A 20,490-nucleotide genomic window follows, 5' to 3' on the forward strand; every position below is an offset into this window, starting at 1 on the left:
ACTTATTGGAAACGATCAAAGACTATATAGACCTCAGGACAGATTATACCTGAACAGCAAAATCAAAACCAAACCTCAACTCGAAATTCTCAGAATTGAGTGTCATGGTTAGTGGAGAAGCTGGACTGTGAAGAATTTCCTTTTACTCTGATCCACAGGGGGGTGGGGTGGTCAAGAAATCAAAAGCTACATTGGGTTGTACAATTTGATGGGTGTAGGGGTGAGGGAAATGGAAAGAATTTGCCCAAATTTGTATTAGAATTTTGTAAATAAACTAATGAAAAGAAAAGAAGAGTATATAACAAAACCCACAAATTTTTCTTAAAAAGTAAAGAAATCAAAAGATAAATGGTCCAGCCAGAGCCGCGGCTGCCAGCGACATGTTCAAGGTAATTCAGAGATCTGTGGGCCCGGCCAGCCTAAGTCTGCTCACCTGGAGAGTCTATGCTTCATCAAAGAAGGGCACGCCTGAAGAAGATTCCGTCAAGGTTGATGAGCTTTCACTCTATTCAGTTCCAGAAGCTCAATCTAAATATGTAGAAGAGCCAAGGACTCGACTTGAAGAAAACATTTCACAGCTACGACAGTTTTGCAGTCCATATATAACATGGTGTCAGGAAAAGTACTTCTATGCTAAGCCCAAGATGCAAAATGTTGTTCAATGGGGGGTAGACAATTACGGATATCTTCAAAATGCACCTCCTGGATTTTTCCCAAGACTTGGTGTTATTGGTTTTGCTGGTCTTGTTGGACTCATTTTTGCTAGAGGTTCAAAAATAAAGAAGTTGGTATATCCACCTGGTTTCATGGGATTAGCTGCCTCTATCTATTATCCACAACAAGCCATCAGCATGGCCCAGGTCAGCGGAGAAGCATTATATGACTGGGGTTTACAAGGATACATAGTCCTGGAGGATTTGTGGAAGAACTTTTAAAAGCCAGGGAATGTGAAGAATCCACCTGGAAATAAGTAAACTTTGCCTTGCTCTGACCATTTTAAAATCAGTTAAAAACACTGGAAACTCCATACAAAAATCAGTATTTCTACAGAAAAATGGCAGAAAAGTCAGTATTAAATGTGGTAAATTGGCTTTCTTCTTCAGGAAAAACTTTAGTACACATTCTTTGTCTTGGATGATAACCACATTTAAAAATGGACTAATCTGGAATCTTTTCACCTAGAGATAATGTACAAGCCTTAGAACTCCTTGTTCTGGTGTTGCTACTTATGTACATAATTAAAATTCAAAATTCTAAAAAAAAAAAAAAAAGATAAATGGCACTGGGCAAATCTGCCACAAAGGCCGTCTTCACAGGGCTGAAGAATAAGAAAATCACAGTAAAGCAGAAGATGTATCAGTGAGCCCAGGGGTCATAGTCTACAGCTTGTTGCCCTGCTGACCTGGAGACTTGGGTGCTCTTGACCCAAACCAGGGCATCTTCCATTGCTTCACATGCATATGAAAGATGGATGATGAAGAAGGAAGACTGAAGAAGAAAAGATGTCTTTGAAGTGCGGGGTTGCTGAAGAGGACTGAGGACACCAAGACGGACTGGCAAAGGTCACACAAGTAGGGGTCAGAAGAAGTGGGGTCAGAATGTTTCTTAGAGACGAGGCTGGACAGACTGTCTCCCACATGCTTTTTCACAAGGGATCAGTCCCTGAAAGAGGACGTCATGCTTGCAAATTAGAAGGTCATTGAAGGAGAGGGTTCAGGAGGCGGAGGGACCCTGTTGCTGTGACAACGGACATAAGCAGACATTGTGAGGATGGTGCACGATGGGCAGTTTCATTCTGTCATCCACGGGGTCACTCTCAGCTGGAGCCTCGTCAAGGACTCCTGCCAGTGGTGACACTACTGACAAAGTTCACCTCAAGTCGTCCACCTGCACCGAGTGAACACGCTTCCCTACGTGCGGCGAAGACGGCACACAGCAACTTGGACACGATAATACTGATTCTCTTGGAATCCAGATTTCTAAGTTCACAGAATTGGGGTGACCCGCCCAGTCCATCTGCCGTCAGGTGTACTTTTTTGAGCCTTAAAAGAACTGGTTCCCAGGAGTCCTCTTCGGGTCAAACTAGCCTGGAAGGAAGCACCTTTTGCCTCGGCATTGAGTTCTTTAGGACAACCATGAATGTGTAGACCCAAGAACCTGGAACTCAGGAGTCCAGAACGAAGGCTGCACAGTGGAGTGGACTTGGGGGGAGGGACTGCATAACAATGAAAGAGTTTTTCTTTTACTTTTCAAAGAGAAGAATGAACTGGAAGGGAGGGGTGCAGGGAGAAAAGTGCAAAAATGAATGAATGGAAATCCAAAATCTCTGTAAACTTTCATTAAAATTTTTTAAAAGGGGGACAAATTTAAAAACTTATATCAGACTTGCAAATCAGGTTTAAAATAATAAAAACAAACAAACAAACAAACAAACCAAAAGCCTGGAACTCAGGAGTCACTTTCTAAAACATAGTGAATGGGAATGATTATATGAAACGCAGTGTGAAAGAATGATAAGTGTAAAATAGAATACATGTGAATTTTGTATACAAATCAGTATAAAATAGTTTTTTTAAAGAAACAAGAGTCTGACTCAAATCTCTCATCCTGTTGAATCAGAACCAACTCCGAACTGACCTTCCCAAAGGTTTTCAGAGGCTGTTAAGCTGACAGCAGGAGATGGCCTATCTTCCTGCAGGACGTCAAGTGGGTTAGAAGCACCGGAGAGGCACCACTCCTTGCTGTTACCTAGGCTGTCAGAGTGCCCTCCAGTAGCCTGGTTTAGGATGCATGGCAGGGCCTTGGCGACTGTCACTGTGTCCTGCCCTGTATTTTGACACTCCCCCAGAGAAGTTAATGCAACAGTGACTGTTACCATCCATTTTCACTGTCTCTTCTTCAGAGCACCTTCCAGACATGTTCAGGTGATGCAGCCTGATCTGAAATGTATCTATTCACCATAAATACACTCTGATACACTAAAGTTTGGTGTTTCTCTAGCAGTGTAGGCTTTTGACAGCTTTGAGGCCAGATTTAGCTACAGAAGCCCACGTTTCCCACCTGTTTCAGCTGAAAAACACTCCCCAAATGCTAGAGCCGGATACAGGGACCCTGAATGGCATCTCTGGTCCATGTTCCCAGAGGCTGGTAGCCTAGACTAGGAATGGTGAGCCTCGTTCCTGAGCTTGAAATGGGATACGTCAGCCAGTGTTGTGCTTCGTGGTGTTGGGAGTGGGCAGGTGCTGGGTCCCGTCCACCAGCACAGGGGCAGGGCGTCAACCAAGCCCAGTATATTGAATTGAATCTATTCTGACTCCACTTGGCCCCACCGCCTTCAGGTCTATTCTGACTCTAACATGAAGGGTTAGTGTAAGACAATCGCGGGCATTCCTTTCTGCTCTGAAATCCCACCATCTGTCAAAATGTAGTCATTTTATGGTGCAACCAGTGTGGAAGGTGGTGTGGCGCTTTCTCAAAAAGTTGCAAACAGAAATACCATTTGACCCAGCAATTCCACTACTGGAAATATACCCCAAAGAGACCATAACTGACACCCAAGCACATATATGCACACCCATGTTTATCGTGGCTCTGTTCACAATAGCAAGGAGTTGAAAACAACCCAGTCCCCGTCAACAAATGAATGGATAGAGAAGCTGTGGTATATTCACACAATGGAATACTACACTGCATTGAAAAACAAGGAACTCATGCAATATTATTCAAAATGCAAGACCCTGGGGACATTATGCTGAGTGAAGTATCTCAGTCACAAAAGGACAAATACTGCATGGTGCCACTGTTGTAAAACAGGACTAACCTTGGGGTTGAGGAGAGACTGAGAAAGATGGGTTCAATAATGAATACTGCATTGAAACAGATGAGGGAGAAAACTGTTTAAAAGGGATATGTGATTAGGTATTTTTGTCATGACAGGAGTCCAGAGTGAAAGCTGCATGGTGGAGTGGACCTGGGGAAGGGTTTGTAAAACAATGAAAGAATTTTTTCTTTTACTTTTCCAAGAGGGTAGTGTACTATGGGGGGAGGGTTGGAAGGGGAGAAAAGTGCAACAATGAATGAATGAAAATCTAAAGTCTCTGTAAATTTTTACTGAAATTAATAATTAAGTTTAAAAAAATTTAAAAAAGAAAGGAAAAAAGGAATTTCTTTTCTTTTATACATACAAAGTTCATAAAACTCATATCCATTGTTTTTCACACTGGATCTTTCCCTCTTTACCCATCCCTCCCTCCACCCATCAAACTGTGCGACCCTATGATTACTGGAGAGCATTATGCTAAGTGAACTAACTCAGTCTTATAAGGACAAATACTGTATTAATTATTGTAGAATGAGTACAAGATCCAAGGTGGAATGGGGGGGGATGCTTATCACAGAAATTACTTTTTTCACTATGTAAACAACCCCAAAAGTGCTTGTGGAGGGTTGCGATGGGGGTGTGACCACCTGCAGCTGCCTGGACCCCTTTCTCCTTTGTGGTCATCTTCACCTTTCCAGGATGGCATTGCTCCCCTGCAGCCCTGAGCCCTGAGGAGAGAGGCCACAGCTGGTGCTGGCCGGAGACGTGGTCTTCCTTCACTGGTGGGACTCCGCGAGGCTGTCCACTTCCGGAGGGACCCGTGATTGTGAGAGACTCTGTCCATTCAGTTCTCCTCTCTTTAGACATACCACATACTATGGATCTAATATTAAAAGTAGCTACTTTACTTTTATTTCAAAAGGTCAAGTACAGACATTTTCATGTTTATTATCTGAATATGTTTTCTAAAATTAGGGCATTAGAAAAGGAAGATCCAGCAATAAGGAACTAGGCGAATACTTTGGCCTTTTAATCTGTAGATAATAGATTGCTTTAAAAAATATGATCATGTATTAATTCAAAAGAACAACACAGTCTTTGATTGCTCTACAATTTCATAAACAGTTTGCAGAATGAGGGACTATTCTCTCACGCAAGAGGAAGCAACTTCTAGAGAACGGAGTTCTCAGATCATGAATAAGTTCTGCATAAATGATACAGGTTTCCATGGTGATAAAGGGCATAATGGCTACTGAGTAAACATTAAAAAGGTAACTTCAGGTGAAAATCCATTCAGAAGTTTAAAATCAAGTAGTCTGAATCTGTGGAAAGGAAGCCATTTCAAGTCTAGTTTCTAGATCAGAGAAGTTCTAGATGAGCCTTGAGCATCTCAGAAGGCCAGGAAAAAAAGATGTACATGGGTCTACTGGGACAGGCCAACAGGACACTGGTGCAGAGGACACCCTGCTGGCAGATCTGGGACAATTCCAACATCCACAGGACTTGTGATGGCAAAGGAGCTTAACAGATTGACTTAAAACCAAGAAAAGAAGCATGAACACAGTGTAAGATGAAGGGGGGAGAGAAAGGACTGGCCTACTGACAACTGTGGAGGGAATGATGGTAGAACTCAAAGGGACTTCTCTGCCAGCCAGAAGGCATGAGGTTTGAACTACCTGCTGCTCTGTAGGAGAGAGATGGGAGACCACCTCTCTCATCCAATGAAAGGGGAATTTCTCAAGGGCGTCACCTAGAACATCTCTTTCTTACATGAGATAAAAGGAGAGAAAATCGACCTAAGAGGGAGGATGTCAGTACCATCAAGAAAGAACTGCCTGGAGTGGAGTCCATCCTTTCGGACTCAGGCCCCTGTACCAGGAAGCTCCTGGACACCAAGACACACGGACATCTCAAGGAATGCTAGGCCTACGGACACTAAAGGAAATGAGGACCTTCCTCCAGAACTGACACACAGAGAGGGGGCCTTCCTCTGGTGCCGTCAATTTAGACTTGCAGCCTCCTAGGAGGGAGCTGATGGTGGTGTAGTCCACCGGGAGTTGTTCTGCCAACCTAAAGGCAGTGCCTTTCTGGAAGTTCGAATCTACCAGAGGCCCTTGGGAGAAAGATAGGCCATCCCTCCTGTGTGATTTACAGCCTCTGAAAATGCACGAGAGCATCAGCTATGAGCTGGTTCTCACTCCACAGCAGTGAGTGAGCGAGTGAGTGTGAGGTGAGTGTGAGCATCCTAACTGACAAGAGGATACGTTTCTGCTTGTTAAAGCCCTCCCCTTGTGGTGCCTCGGTTACAGCTGCACTAGGTGACAGGAGGTGTATGGAGCAGGGCTGAAGTGCGAGGAGTTTTTGCTCTGTATACTGCATTGATTGATTGTTGTTGTTTAATGCCATCGAGTTGTAGACGACTCATAGCGAACCTATGAACGAACAGCCTGAGCACTGTTCATACATAGAGTTTCCGGAGGCAAGCCATTTCCGAAGTGGATGCCACTCCTGCTTCCAGGCTTGATTTAGTCGGGAAGCTTCAGCCAACACTGTCCACCATGGGTGCCCATTACCACGATTGGCACATCACTGTCACAGTCTTCAGCATCACAGTAACCACAAGTTACCTCTGTACAGCAACGCACAGACCAGTGCTATACCACCTAGAAGAATGTTTGACAGGAAGACAATTTGAACCTGGCCGAGGGCCACAGATGACAATCACCCACCTTCGGCTTGGTAGCACAGCTTCCTTCCACTACGCCAACGTAGCTCTCTCTTGGTCGTCATCATTGTTATTGTTGTTTAATGCTGTCGAGTCGTAGACGACTCACAGCGACCCTATGAACTGCATTGATTAGAAGATTTATAATACAGGTGTCCAGGACTTTCATCCATAGGGTTGCTATGAGTCACCTGCGACTTGATGGCACTTAACAACAACAACAACACCAACAACAGAGGAAAGAAAGAGAGAGAGAGCACACGAGCAGTTGGCCTAGCAGACAGAAAGCCATGCTCCCAAGCCAAAGGTGGGTGACTCTACTCAGCGGCCCTCAGGCCTGCTTTTAACTGTTTTTGGTGAAACATTCTTCTAGGTCGTGTAACTCTGGTATGTCCACTTGCTGTAGAGAGGTAACTTGTGGTTGCTGTGAAGCCGAACACTGTGACACTGATGTGTCAAATGTGATAATGTTTACCCATGGTGGACGGTGTTGGGTGGAACTCCCAGGTTAAAACAAGCTTGGAAGCAGGAGTGGCATCCACTTCCGAAATAGCTTGCCTCCAGAAAACCTATGAACCTGGAGAAAGGACAAAAGTTATTCAGGTGTCCAGGACTCTCCTTCATAGGGTTGCTATGAGTCACTTACGACTCGATGGCACTTAACAACAACAGGCTATTTGGATATTAGATGATTTTAAAATACAATTAAAATGAAACAATTGTGCACATGTACACCTTCATCCATAAGTTGTTCACTCTCTCTCTCCTCCCTTCCACTAGACTTTCCTACATAGACGTTAAGAAACCAGCAGGAAGCAGACCAAAGCCAGCAGAAGTGTTCATTTGGGAAGCAGGTTACAGCTGAGCGATGTTTTCTTCTTTATACTTTTCTGAGTTTCCTACAATTGAAGAACATTGCTCTATTAGACAAGGGATGGGGGAATCTCACAACCGATTTTTGCACATTGTATTTGCAATACATGTTTAGATCCAATTTGGAGACTGGAAAGCAAGCCGGCCTTCGGGTCTCCCTGCTGGAGCAGGTCTTTTCCTGCCAGCACGGCTGGTGGGGGTGCTGATGGGGGTTCTGGACCTGGAGTGCAAGGAGATGTGTCAGAGGGTGGGGGGCACACAGTTGCCTCCTCTGTCTCTAAAGAGCAATGACCTTGCATCAGAAGGCACCTGGCTTTGTCCCAGGACGTGGGGTTATTTGAGAATACGGCAGGCTGGCTGACTTTCTCCAGTGACTCAGGGCTGCGAGTCAGGAAACAGAACACTGTGCCAGACAGATTGGGTAAACTGACATGTTCCCTAAGCAAATCATCCAAACTTGGAGATTTATGAAGACGATACACTAGCGGAAAGCACGCTCGATCTGATTTCTGTCACTGATTAGTGGGCCTGGCTGGGCTCTGACTCCATTTGCTGGTCTGTAAGATGAGATGCTGGGTGAGTGGAATTTGTGTTGGTGCCAATTGTTCAGAGATCACGCCTGATGTCAAGACAAACACACCGAGCTCCCCAGAGTGAGACCAGCAAGGTGTGTGTGTGTGTGTGTAGAGAGAGAGAGAGAGACAGACAGACAGACAGACAGGAGAGCAGAGAGAACGAGCGAGAGAGAGGGAGGGAGAGAGACTGTCCACAGATTTCCAAGGAGCAGCCCAGGGCAGAGAGTTCAGGGGGCCTCTTCCAGGGCTGTGCTGGATGAGAATGAGGGAATGAGGAGCTGGAGTCAGCTCTGGGCGAAATGCTGCCATGAACGGGGGCGATCTGCCCATGAGTGTCTCAGTCACTGTTCTCTCGAGGAGAGGGTGAAATGGGACACCTCTTGGTGTCGGTAAAGAAGCAATTGCTTAGAAACAGGCACCACTTCTAAAAGACCCTGTAGCCTCAGATCATGGTAGTTCCATGAATGTCACTGCTGCTCAGTGGCTGGGTTTGCAGACATAAATCATCAGGACTTTTCTTCCAAAGAAACTGTGGGGAACCTGAACCTCTGAACCTTGTAGTTAGCAGCCTTTCTTCCGAGGAGTCTCTAGGTGGATTGGAACTACCAACCTTTCAGTTAGTAGCCAAGCACTTCACTGAAAGGACTCAAAAAATCACACCACCCAATGAGCAAGAGGTGGAGATTACAGTAATCCCCCCATCCAAATAAATCACTTGCTCAGATACCACCTCCCCCACAATAACATGCATAGCTTGAAATGCCATGCTTAAGGGGGTTGTGAAGTTTGGGAGAAAAAAAGTAACATATGCATTATTTATGTTAAAATACAATAAAATTGGAATAAGTGTAGGGGCCCAAGACTAGGTTGTAGAATAAGACAGGGAGGGCTTTTGAGCTTATGGGCCAGTGAAGACCAGGGGAGTTGTGGGGTGATTCTCCCAAATTCTTTTTTTTTTAATTTTTACTTTTTATTTTTTATGTGTGTACCGTCAAATTGGATCTGACTGGTACAGGAGGCAATTGTTCCTCCTTCTTCAGCAGAGCATCTGGTGGATCTGAACTGCGCACCTCTGGGACTGCAGTATAGCTTCCTGCCACTAGGCCACCAGAGCTCGCCCCAAATTCTTCCTTATTAATATTGCATAGCATAGCATAGCATAGCATAGCATAGCATAGCATAGCATAGCATTCCATTGTATGTGTTTACAATAGTTTATCCATTCATCAGTTGTTGGGCACTATGTTGTCTATATCCCTTAGCTATTATAAATAATGCTGTAATGAACACAGATGCATCAATCTTTTTCTTGCCCGAGCTTATTTCTTTGGGATACATATACCTAGTAACGGGATTGCTTAATCACATGGTATTTCTGTTTCTGACTTTAAAAAGATGTTTCCTAACGTTTTCCACAGTGATTTCACCATTCCGTAGTTCCACCAGCAGCATGTGAGTGTTTCAATCTCTCCACATCCTGTCAGCATCTGCTGTTTCCTAGCCTATTGAACTTTGCTAGTATTGCAGACTGAAATGGTATCTCATGGTTGTTTTGATTTGCATCTCTGACAGCTAATGAGCGAGAGAGGTTCCTCAGATGCTTACTGGCCATCTGAATGACTTCTTTTGTGTAGTAGTCTATTCATGTCTCTGCCCAGTTTTCAACTGGATTGTGCTTTAGAGCTTTAATGCACAAGGGCGTCTGATTCGCAGTAAGTTGCATCACACAGTTGAAACCTAACTGGCTTTTGAGTCCTAAGAGAAGTCCAGGTGTCATGTGAAAGCCCTCCCGGGCTTTTCTTTAGCTTTCAAACCACCAAGCCAGCCATAACATTGTGAGAAATCACTCAAGGACATATCAATTAAGACTTTGAACTTGCCTAGCCTGCTTAGAACAGTAAAAGCTTTAACGCAAGGGCCATTTCCATTAACACAGGAACCACTTGACCTCCTCTCCATACTGGATAAGGAAATATCTCTGCTTATATCAATGAAAAAGTCTCCTGAGTCTGTATCTTTGGTTAAACCTCTGGGTGCCATTTCTACTAGAATGTTGCATCAATACCTGACCAGTTGTCACTTTATATCAAAGATTTTTGTCAACAATCAGTGTGACTGAACAGTTTCAGCAATTCATGAAAGGGTGAAATCTTAACTGGTTATCTGATTATTTATACTGTTGAGTTTGTAACAACCTTAGGACTTGGGCAGAAATTGCTGATTGCAAGCTCTCCCATTTCTTGCCTCTCCCCTCTCTCTTTACACAATACGCCAAACATGAAATCCTTTCCTACAGTACATACTGTGGCATTTTCCCCAAGAACTGCCCCATGTTCTTCATGGCCCACCAGTCTATCCACCTTGCTGGCCTTCCTCCCACCCTTCTCCATAACCTCACCCCACTTCATTTTTTCTCATCACACTTTTAGTGACACACAACACACTTAGTCTGTCTTTCCCTCTGAAACTAAGGAAGAGGCTTGTCCCTCGCTACTCTTAGGTCCTAGAAGTGACCAGCAAGTAAGATACTAATAATCTGATAATTTTGTCATGTTATGTTGTGTGGATTATAACAAACTATGGCTAACATTGGTAAGAGAGAGAATCCCAAAACACTTGACTGTACTCATGTAAAACCTTTACCAAGACCAACAAGCTGTTAGCAAACAGCACAAGGGAACACTGCATGGTTTAAAATTAAGAAAGGTGTGCATCAGGGCTGTATCTTTTCTCCATACCTATTCAATCTGTACACTGATCAAATTATTCAAGAAGGTGGGCTCTATGAATATGAATATAGCATCAGGATTGGAGGAGGACTCATCAATGACCTTCTGTATGGAGATGATAGAACTTTGCTTCCTGAAAGAGAGAAGGACTTGAAATATTTGCTACCAGAAGATCAAGCACAACAGTCTTCAATATGGATTACATCTTGGCATCAAGAAAACAATCACTATTTGGAATATACCCTAAGAATATGAGAACTGAGACACAAGCTGAGATTTGTACACCAATGTTCATAGCAGCGTTATTCACCATCACAAGAACATGGAAACAGCTCCAATGTCCAACCACAAACACATGGATTGAGAAATTATGGTACATTCACACAATGGAATACTATGCAGCACACAGGAGAAATAACTTTGTAAATTATTATCTAACTTGGGAGGGACTGGAGAGCATTATGCTGAGTGAACTAACTCAGTCCCACAAGGATAAATATTGTATAAAACTGTTATTATAGAATGAGTATAAGGATTCAGGAGGGGTGGGAGAGGCTGGAAGCAGAGGGATGTGGATGTGCAGGGGGAAGAGGGGATTAATCATCTGGTTATACAATTTGATGGGGGGGGTGAGGGAAATTGAAATAATTTGTTTGAATTTGTATTAGAGTTTTGTAAATAAAGTAGGAACATTAATTAATTAAAAAGAAAGACATCATTTGAAAAAAAAAAGGAAAAAACACCCTGGACTGCTAGGCATCTTGATGGATGGTAAAAGATTGAAACTGTCAATTACTTCAGCTTACTGGATCCACAATCATTATACTTGGTTCCAGTAGTCAGGAGACGGACTGCACTGGCTAAGTCTGAAGTCAAGCACTTCTCTAAATTACTGAGATGCAATAATGTTAGTTAAAGGACTAAGGTGTGCTTGATTACGTCCAGTCTTTTCAATCATTTGCTATGCATCTGAGAGCTGGACAATGAACAAGAATGACAAGGAAAAGTGATGTCCTTGAGTGGTGGGGCTGTGGGAGAGTTCTGAATATCCCACAGATGGCCAAGAGGAAAAACAGGTATGTCTTGGAGGTTCGGCCAGGGTGCTCCCTGGAGGCAAGGATGGTGAAGCCTCCTCTCTCATGCTGTGAGCATGGTGCTAAGAGAGGCTATTCCTTGGAGAATGACACCATACTTTGAAAGGTGGAGGGTCAGCAGACCCTCAGGGAGACCCTGAGTCAGGTGGATTTACAGAGTGACCGTAGCAATAGGTTTGATCGTGTCAAGAAACTTTGAGGTTGGCACAGGGTTCAGAGCTATAGATCATAGTGCTGCTATGAGTCATACTTCACAGCACCTAACAACAATACTCAGATGGTGACAACTCCAGCAAAAAGCAAGGGAAATGAAGAGATCATAAACAGAAAGCATAGCACAGGAAAGAATCAACAAAGCAGGAAGAAGAGTGTTTGGGTAGTTTTGTTTATATAACTAACATAACTAAACGGCATATAACAACTAATAATTAGGGGAACTGTAGTGGTCTACTGCTATGGAGTTGCACTATCACTCTAAAGGCACATGGTTCAAATCCACCAGATAGGCGCTATGTAGGGGAAAGATGAGCAATCTCTTTCCACGGGATTTACAGTCTCTGAAAACCCACTGGAGTGCCAGCCACTCGATGGCATAGAACACCAACATTCTTCACGTAGGAATTGTCTAGTTCACATTTATGTGAACAACTGCACATTTATGACAATGTTGTTGCTGCTATGTGCCACTGAGTCATCCTTGACTCATACTGATCCCATGTACAATAACTCTGAACCCTGCTCTGGCCTGAGCCAGTCTCACCGACTCGGACACACTTAATGCCATTGCCGTGCTTACTCTATCATTCCATCTCATCTGGGGTTTCCCTCTCCTGCGCCGTCCCTCCACCCTTCCAAGCATGATGTCCTTCTCCAAGAACCTGTCCCTCTTGGTCATGTGCCCAAAATATGAGAGATGGAGCTTCAAAATCCTAGCCTCCAAGGAGAAACTTGGTTTCACCATCTCCAACAGTTTGTTCTCTTCGCAGTCCAAGGTATGGCCAATACTCTTCTCCAGCACCACAACTCAAAGGAATCAATTCTTCTGTCATCTTTAGTCATTGCCCAGCTCTCTGATGCATAGCAAGAAATTGCGAAGACCACCTGGATCAGGTGCATCTTAATCTCTAGACTGACATAATTGTTTCTCAGTACTCTAGAGAGGTCCCAATAGCAAACTTCCCCAATGCAATGTATCTTTTGATTTCCAGGTCACTGGTGCCAAAAATGTTCATTGTGGAGCTGAGTAAGCTGAAGCTATTAACAATCTCAATCGCTTCTCCATCCATCATGGTGCTGCCAATTAGCCCAGAGGTGAGAACCTTTGTCTTCTTGATGTTGAGCTTCAATCCATATTAAAGACCACAGTCCTTGACTTTCTGCAGTAAATGCTTCAGGTCTTCCTAAGTTTCAGCAAGCAAGGTTGTGCCATCTGAATAACGCAGGTTGTTGATGAGTCTTCCTCCAATCCTGATGCCACACTCTTGCTCATAAAGTCCAGCCTCTTGAATGATCTGTTCTGCATATAGATTGAAAAGGTGACAATAGTTAAAAAAAATCAATAAATAAAAAATATCTCTTTTCCACATTCTAATAACTTGGGTCTGGCTGTAACAAACGCTGAGGTGTGAGGCAAGCCGATGCTGGCTGTGGTGCTCATGTATCAGCTTGATTGGGCCACGATTCTCAGTGGTCTCAGAGTGATGTAATGTAAACATCCTCCAATTTCACTTGACTTAGATTTTCTCATATAGTCCATTTTCACATAATGACCTGGGTCTTTTTAGAACCTAACGATGTTGTTAAATGAGGAATACAGATGATGACAACTAGATATATTTTGCTGACTTTCTACTAAGCAGAGTCCTTCTCCAGGAAGTGTATACCACCCCCACCCCACCCCCATAACAGATCCAAAGCGTGTGCAATGAAGTCACACCATCCTCAGTTTTACAGACCATCCTGGGTACCCTTCTTCCCAGCGGGTATTTGTTCTTTGGGCAGTCCAGGGTTACATGTAATACTCTTCACAAACACTCTAATTCAAATGCATCTTCTTTTTGGTCTTCTTTATTCACGGTCCAGTTTTCACAGGTATATGAAGGTAACTCTGCATTACTGTGGAAACGGAACGCACTCCGAGCTGACCCTTTAGCGGGTCTTCAGCTGTCCATCACGCAGGACACTGTCCATCTTTTTCCTGTGGAGCCACTGAAGGATCTGAGGCATCAGAGGCAGTGCCTCTGAGTCAGCAGTGCAACGCCCCGTGGGCCACACCGGCGGCGCTCCTATGAGGTGGCTGAAGACACCGTGGCTTGGTCAGCTACATCTTTGTCCTGAACGGGACAACTGTGCTTCTTAACACTTCAGAGCCCTTCTTTCCTAATCGCACCTGTCTCCATAGGTGCGGATGGGTCGCTGATATCCGAGACTGAAGGCAAAGCCACCAGGATAGTGGGAGGCGGGAGAGCTGACGGTCCTGATAGTGAATAAAGCAGTTTATTGTGTGCACACGCAAAAACAAACAAACAAAAACAAAAACAAAACACCAACCAAACAAAAAGCAAAAAAACCCAGAACCAACCCCTCAACACTTCATAGTCAACACTTTAAATGCTTCTACATGGAGAAAGTTCTGAAGCTGTCCCAGATCTCATGTCACTTGGGTCCACAATCAATGCCAATCGTGGCAGCAACCAAGACATCAAAACTGCATTGGGCAAATTGGCTGCCGTGGAGTTCATCTTTCAATATGACTTTCCTACTCAGTGTCCGATTGTGCCATGTAGATGGGCGGGAATATGCAAATAGGGCATGCTAGCCTATCCATAAGGGGATTGGCCAGTCTTCCTCCAAGCTGAGCAATCCAGCAGCAGGAGACTTTCCCTGAAGCAGCAAGAGAATGCAGGACACCCTCTGGGACCAGACATTCCTGCTTCAGCTACCCCTATGGTGGCAGCAGCCATGGCTGAACCAGAGCCCTGCCATGAGGGGGTACGGTGGGACGGCTACAGCGGTGGAATTGGAGGAGGGAGCCTTTGTCCAAGTTTATTGGACAAATGGAAGCGGGGGGCTCTGCCAAGGACATCTGTTAAAAGTATTAAATGACAAGGATGTCCCACTGAGGACTACAGTATGGTAACACTCTAAAAAAATTCTCCAGTTTGTCAGTGGTCCAGAATACTGAAACCGAATTCCAATCGAAGGAAGATTTACGTGCAGAAAAATAAGTCCAGAAACACTTTGTCAAACAAGTCCAAATGCAAAAATGTGTCCAGTCCGCTCCGAAGATTTAGAGACACGTCCACTGAAGCCCAGACGCGCTCTGCCGGGAAGTCTGGCAGTTCTCACCAGGAAGCCTGTGCTCCTGACCATGCGAAATGTGTCACCTGGTTTGAATCATTTTCCCTGAAATGTTTCCAAACGAGAAGAACAGAGTGAAGGCTGCCTTTCTTTGCCTGCGTCAGCTCTGACTTCCTGGGGAGCATGAAGGGTCATCAGACCCGAGACCGCAGGAGTGCAATCCTCTAATAAGCCAGGCTGCGTCTCCTCCTCTGCCCTCCACTCACTCTCAGAAGACTCACTTTTAAGGATATAAAAATCTGCCTTTTCATGCATGCCCAGCTTGGAAAGAAGTCCAATAGCTTAGGTGATCTTGAAACTCAATTTTCTGTTAAAAAAACCCCAACATACCACATCTTACAGTGTAACAAAAATTCTCAAGGATTTGCAAAGTGTGGAAGCAATGTTTAGAAACATGCTTGGAAGGGTGGAGGGTCAGTGCAGGAGAGAAAACCCCAGAAGAGACGAAGTGACACAGTGACTGTGGTAATGGGGGTGGGTGTGTTGGTGTCAGCAAGACTGGCTCAGGATAGAGCAGGGTTCAGAGCTATTGTACCCAGGTGACTTGATGGCACATTACAACAACATAAACCAAATAGTATCATCAGACTAGAAACTGGACAAGTTTTGCTAGGCACCAAGCTGACTGCTTCAAAGAGAATTCTCCGGTAGGGAGGACTAAGGCCCTGTGTGGTGAGAACGCCATCTATTAATGACATCTGGAGAGCCTGGACCCACCCAGGTGACAGAGTAACTGAAGAATTCACACATGCAGATGAAAAGGAAAGTCAACCAGACACCACAGCCAACGCAAAGCAACGTCTCTCCTCAAAGAAGAGTTCTCAGCACTGCAGGCTTCCAAAGTGCAGGGCTGCAGTTGTGGAAACAGACCTGCCTCCTCACTGCAGTCCGCAGGAGGCGGGCTAAGGTGCAGGAGGCAGAGGAGAACCCAGGGGGAGATACAGAAGACAGAAGGGGGAGCACAGAGTGGGGGCGGAGAGGGGAAAAGGAGGGACTCATGGGGCAGCAGGGGCACCTCTCATTCCCGCAAGGAGCTCTGGGGGAAGAGTGGTTTTAAGCACTGAGCTGAGAACCTAAGCTGGGCCGTTTGGATCAGCAGCTGCTCCTGTGGGAGAAAGACATGGCAGCTCTCACAGAGATTCAGCCCGGAACCCTCCGAGGCCGCTCTGCACTGAGCAGAGCACTATGCACCGGAATCACTCGGCCATAAGAGGTTTTCTGCTGCTGACTTCGGCCTGGACACACTAAAGGTGAAACGGGAAATTATTGTATAGAAGGGATGAAAAAAAAAATTTTAAAAGACAAAAAGCACAATTTTATTTATGCATTTATAAAAATATTTTTACACTTATCAGTCCTGAAACATGGGGGAAAGGAAATGGGGCTGCAGTTAAAAATATCAAACACAAGAGCAGACTGAATTATCAAAAAGAAAACTTTTTATTTATATTACTAAATACAATTCATTTCCCTGATTATAGCCCACAATCGGTGACCTAAAATGCAGGATGGTCTGCACAGAGCTGAACCCCAGCCCCTCTGCGCATGGACAATCTCTGGATCACTGATCTCAGGAAAGCGGAGCTGAGCTTGTTAAATTACTGTTCTAGAAACGCTTACCACCATCTGAAGGAAGTCAGAAAGAGATTAGGTCGTAGAGTATTCATGTAATAACTTAAAAAATTAAAAGCTGGCAGAGATAAAATCATCTTGTGCCCCCTCCTCGGGGACTTCAGGCGCTTCTGATCCCAGGTCCAGAACAAGCCCAGCAAGCCCTCAAGGCGCTCGACGGGCTCACTTGCCGTATGGCTGGTCATGGTGCATTTCTGGGGTATAGGTGAGCAGGACGACCATGACCCACAAGTGAAGCAAAGCCTACAGGAAGAAGAAATGAAGCGTGGATCAGGCACGAAGTCGGCCTTTCCCAGGCCCGCCATGCCCTGGGCAAGCTCTCCACCTCATCTGGTTTTCCACATGTGCCCAGCACTGTGCTTGAGACATTGCAGGGCTCACAACCTGCTCCCCAAACCAACCTCACTGCCAGTGAGTGGATCCCAACTCGGAGTGACCCTGCAGGACAGAGGACCCTCAGGGTCCCCACGGCTGGAATCCTGACACAAGCTGATCACCCTTCTATCTCGAGAAGCGACTGGTGGATTCCAACTCCACATCTTGTGGTAAGCAGCCAAGCACTTAACCACTGCACTACCACACCCAATCCACTGCCACATCATTAACCTCTCTGCTCAAAATCTGAGCACTTTAAACCACTGCCCCGCCAGGACGCGTCTGGTGGCTTAGTGGTAAAGAACTGGGCTGCCAACCCAAAGGCACATGGTTGAAATTCACCAGCTGCTTCACGGAAAGAAAGATGGGCAGTCTCGTTCCTTGAGATTTACTGCCTCTGAAAACCCACTGGACGGCCATGGGTCAAACAAGAAGCCAGGGCTCCCGGTACCCGTTTATTGGGAAGATCATGAAATAATGGATGAACCAACAACGAAATGAGTTAAGTACACTACAGAGTGGATAAAGAATTATTGTGGGAGCCACCAGAGCTCCCTAAGGAGTTAGTCATGCAGAATTCTCAGTGAAGAGACGTGAAGTCTGGAATTTAAGACACAATGGGAAGAGACACAAGAGACAGAGACACAAGAAAATGCTGGAAAGAACTCAAGGAACAGAGCATGTCAGTGCTTTAGAGGTGGGTTAGCCGTGATTCGATGGAGCGAGCTAGGGGTCAGGTTTCAGGGGCTGAACAGAGTCTGACGCCTGATCTACTCTGGAGCCCCGGTGCAACAGTGATAAGGGCTTAGCTGCTGAGGTTCGAAACCATCAGCCACTCCTCAGCAGAAAGATGTGAACATCTACTGCTGTAAAGGGACCTTCTGGGAGTTCTACCCTATACTGCAGGGACCTTCTGGGTGGTTCACCCTGTACTGCAGGGACCTTCTGGGAGTTCTACCCTATACTGCAGGGACCTTCTGGGTGGTTCACTCTGTACTGCAGAGACCTTCTGGGTGGTTCACCCTGTACTGCAGGGACCTTCTGGGTGGTTCACCCTGTTTCTGGGTGGTTCACTCTGTACTGCAGGGACCTTCTGGGAAGTTAGTTCACTGTCTACTGCAGGGTCAGTGTGAGTCAACACCAAACCCATAGCAGGGTGTAAACAGGCAGCATGGTCTTCAGCGCACAAGCTCACTACTTCTCCCCACTGGAGTGCTGTCATGACGATAGAGAGGTACCCTCCAAGTGGGCAACAATCCCCACTGCTCATGGACAGTGGCCACATGCTGCTGGTCATCCCGGGACACCCACCCCCCACCATGGGGATGCTGTGAGATGCTCAGAGTCCTTGGACACCCTTCAGTGTTGGCTGGACCCTCTCGTCCTCCCTTGTAAAAAGGGTTTCTCTTTAAAAGAGTAACTCTCCCCTCTAGTGGATCACAGCATAATCTCTTAAGTGTGTTTCTGTTTCTTTTCCCTCAATTACTCTTCGACAGACACTCAGACCAGTCGAGAGACCCTTTCAGGCACACCACACATGTAAAATAGTTCAGCAATTATTGCAGCCATTTTACTGGAGCAAAACAAATCTCAAATATACTGTAGAGTCTTCTTAGAAAACATACCATGAGAGCAATTAAAGCATCTGACAACATCAAGATAAAAACACAAGCAATTGTTTGTATCATGTTTTTATCATTAAAGAGGCTTGAAAAGGGCAGTAAGCTATTAACTGTATTTACAGTCTACTGTAGAGTGATGATTTATTGGTAAGGAGTCGTGCTGTCAATCCAAAGGCACATGGCTTGAATCCACACAGTAATTCCACGGGGGAGGGATGGGCAATCTTATCTCATGTGATTTACTGCCTCTGAAAACCTGCTGGAGGGTCAGCTATGAGTCAGTTCTGAATCGATGGCACAAAGCAACAGTTCATTTTTAGACATATTGAATCAGTTATTGTCATATTGCATTAAGTACCAAAAATGGGTTCTAGTCTCTCAAAATTGATTGCTGAACTGCTACTAAAAACAAAACAACATGAAAAGCCAAGGGCAGCACTGGTTTTCACACAAGTTTACTTACCATGTATATGATTACAAACACCCGGGCGATGGGGTATCTTCGGAGGAAAATTCCCAGGCGGATACTGTGCAGACAGGAGATAAGAGAATTATACTCCAAATACATTTTCTGCATCTCATGATGCTTCCAAATATGCCACTTATTTAAACTATTTAGGCAACAACTACAGAAATGGGAGCTCTGGTGGCCTAGTGCAAAGCTGCACTGCAATCCCAAAGGTACATGGTTCAAATCCACCAGCCGCTCCACAGGAGAAGGATGGGCAATCTCATCCTGTGCGATTCTCTGCCCCTGCAAACCTGCTGGAGGGTCAGCTTTGGGTCTATTCTAACTGGATGGTTCACAACAACAGCAACAACTACAAAATACAGCATTCACTGTGGATTCTCGCATGATTGCTTAAAACAACCACATAGACAAGTCACAGCTGGGTTTGGCTGTTAAAACTGAAGCTGTTTCTATTAATGCTGTGGTTACAACTGCAGGAGGCAAGCTTGTTCCTTCTTGAGGACTAAAGAGATTACAAGAGGTGGCCTGGGAAGCACCTAAGAGGGACGTTACCTGTAATCAGGCGGTCTGGAAGTTCTGCACAGATGCAGACTTTTTAAAGGCGTGATTACAGAAGCTCAAATGAACACAGTGAACATCTCCTGGCAACATTTCCCTTCCACCAAGAAGGCCATTACGGGGAACTGCCACTATCCAACATCAGCTTTGCCTGCCGGGACAGACAACAGTGGCCGGTCCACCGCTCACTGCGCTCCACCGCTCACTGCGCTCCACCACTCACTGCGCCAGCATCTCTTACCTGAACTGGTCAATGGAACTGGCAGCTTTGCGGACTTTTCCATACATCCCTGCCAGGTTGGTTTCTGCGTCGTTAAAAAGGACAGGAACATTGCGCAGACGTGTGCCTGCTTAAACAACAGGATACGGACAAGTTAATGTCCTGACCCCAAAATCAGCTTTCTAACTAAATGAGAGCAGAGTGCACATTGTCACATACAGGAGAAATTCTCAAAGCCAACCTTCTAAGCATTACACGCAACAAAACAAAGCACAGAGAAAGATGGGCACGTTGATTACACAGTGCAGTGGGACCTCTGAGCGCCGGCACTCGCTACACTGCTTTGATTTCTAGGGTCTGCAAGTTATCCACCCCTCTCCAAGTGATCCACCCCCTCTCCCAGTGATCCACCCCCTCTCCAAGTGATCCACCCCC

General features: G+C 45.3%; 1 protein-coding gene and 1 pseudogene across 1 annotated transcript in view; one reads left to right on the top strand and one right to left on the bottom strand.

The window, feature by feature from the left end:
• Window positions 1-380: 380 nt before the first annotated feature.
• LOC102871800 lies at window positions 381-974 on the top strand (annotated as a pseudogene).
• A 15,996-nt stretch (window positions 975-16,970) lies between these two features.
• The window catches only part of GOLGA5 (golgin A5), a 37,146-nt gene continuing 33,626 nt past the window's right edge, over window positions 16,971-20,490 (bottom strand). The window contains exons 10-12 of the mRNA XM_006879110.1: window positions 20,077-20,182; window positions 19,269-19,332; window positions 16,971-17,051 (exon numbers count right to left, since the gene is read on the bottom strand). Coding sequence (XP_006879172.1) covers window positions 16,971-17,051; window positions 19,269-19,332; window positions 20,077-20,182 — 251 coding nt within the window. The remainder of the gene's footprint in view (window positions 17,052-19,268; window positions 19,333-20,076; window positions 20,183-20,490) is intronic.

The sequence above is a fragment of the Elephantulus edwardii genome, unplaced genomic scaffold (assembly GCF_000299155.1).
Source record: "Elephantulus edwardii isolate Elephantulus edwardi_28Jun2011 unplaced genomic scaffold, EleEdw1.0 scaffold00002, whole genome shotgun sequence".
Lineage (NCBI taxonomy): Eukaryota > Metazoa > Chordata > Mammalia > Macroscelidea > Macroscelididae > Elephantulus > Elephantulus edwardii.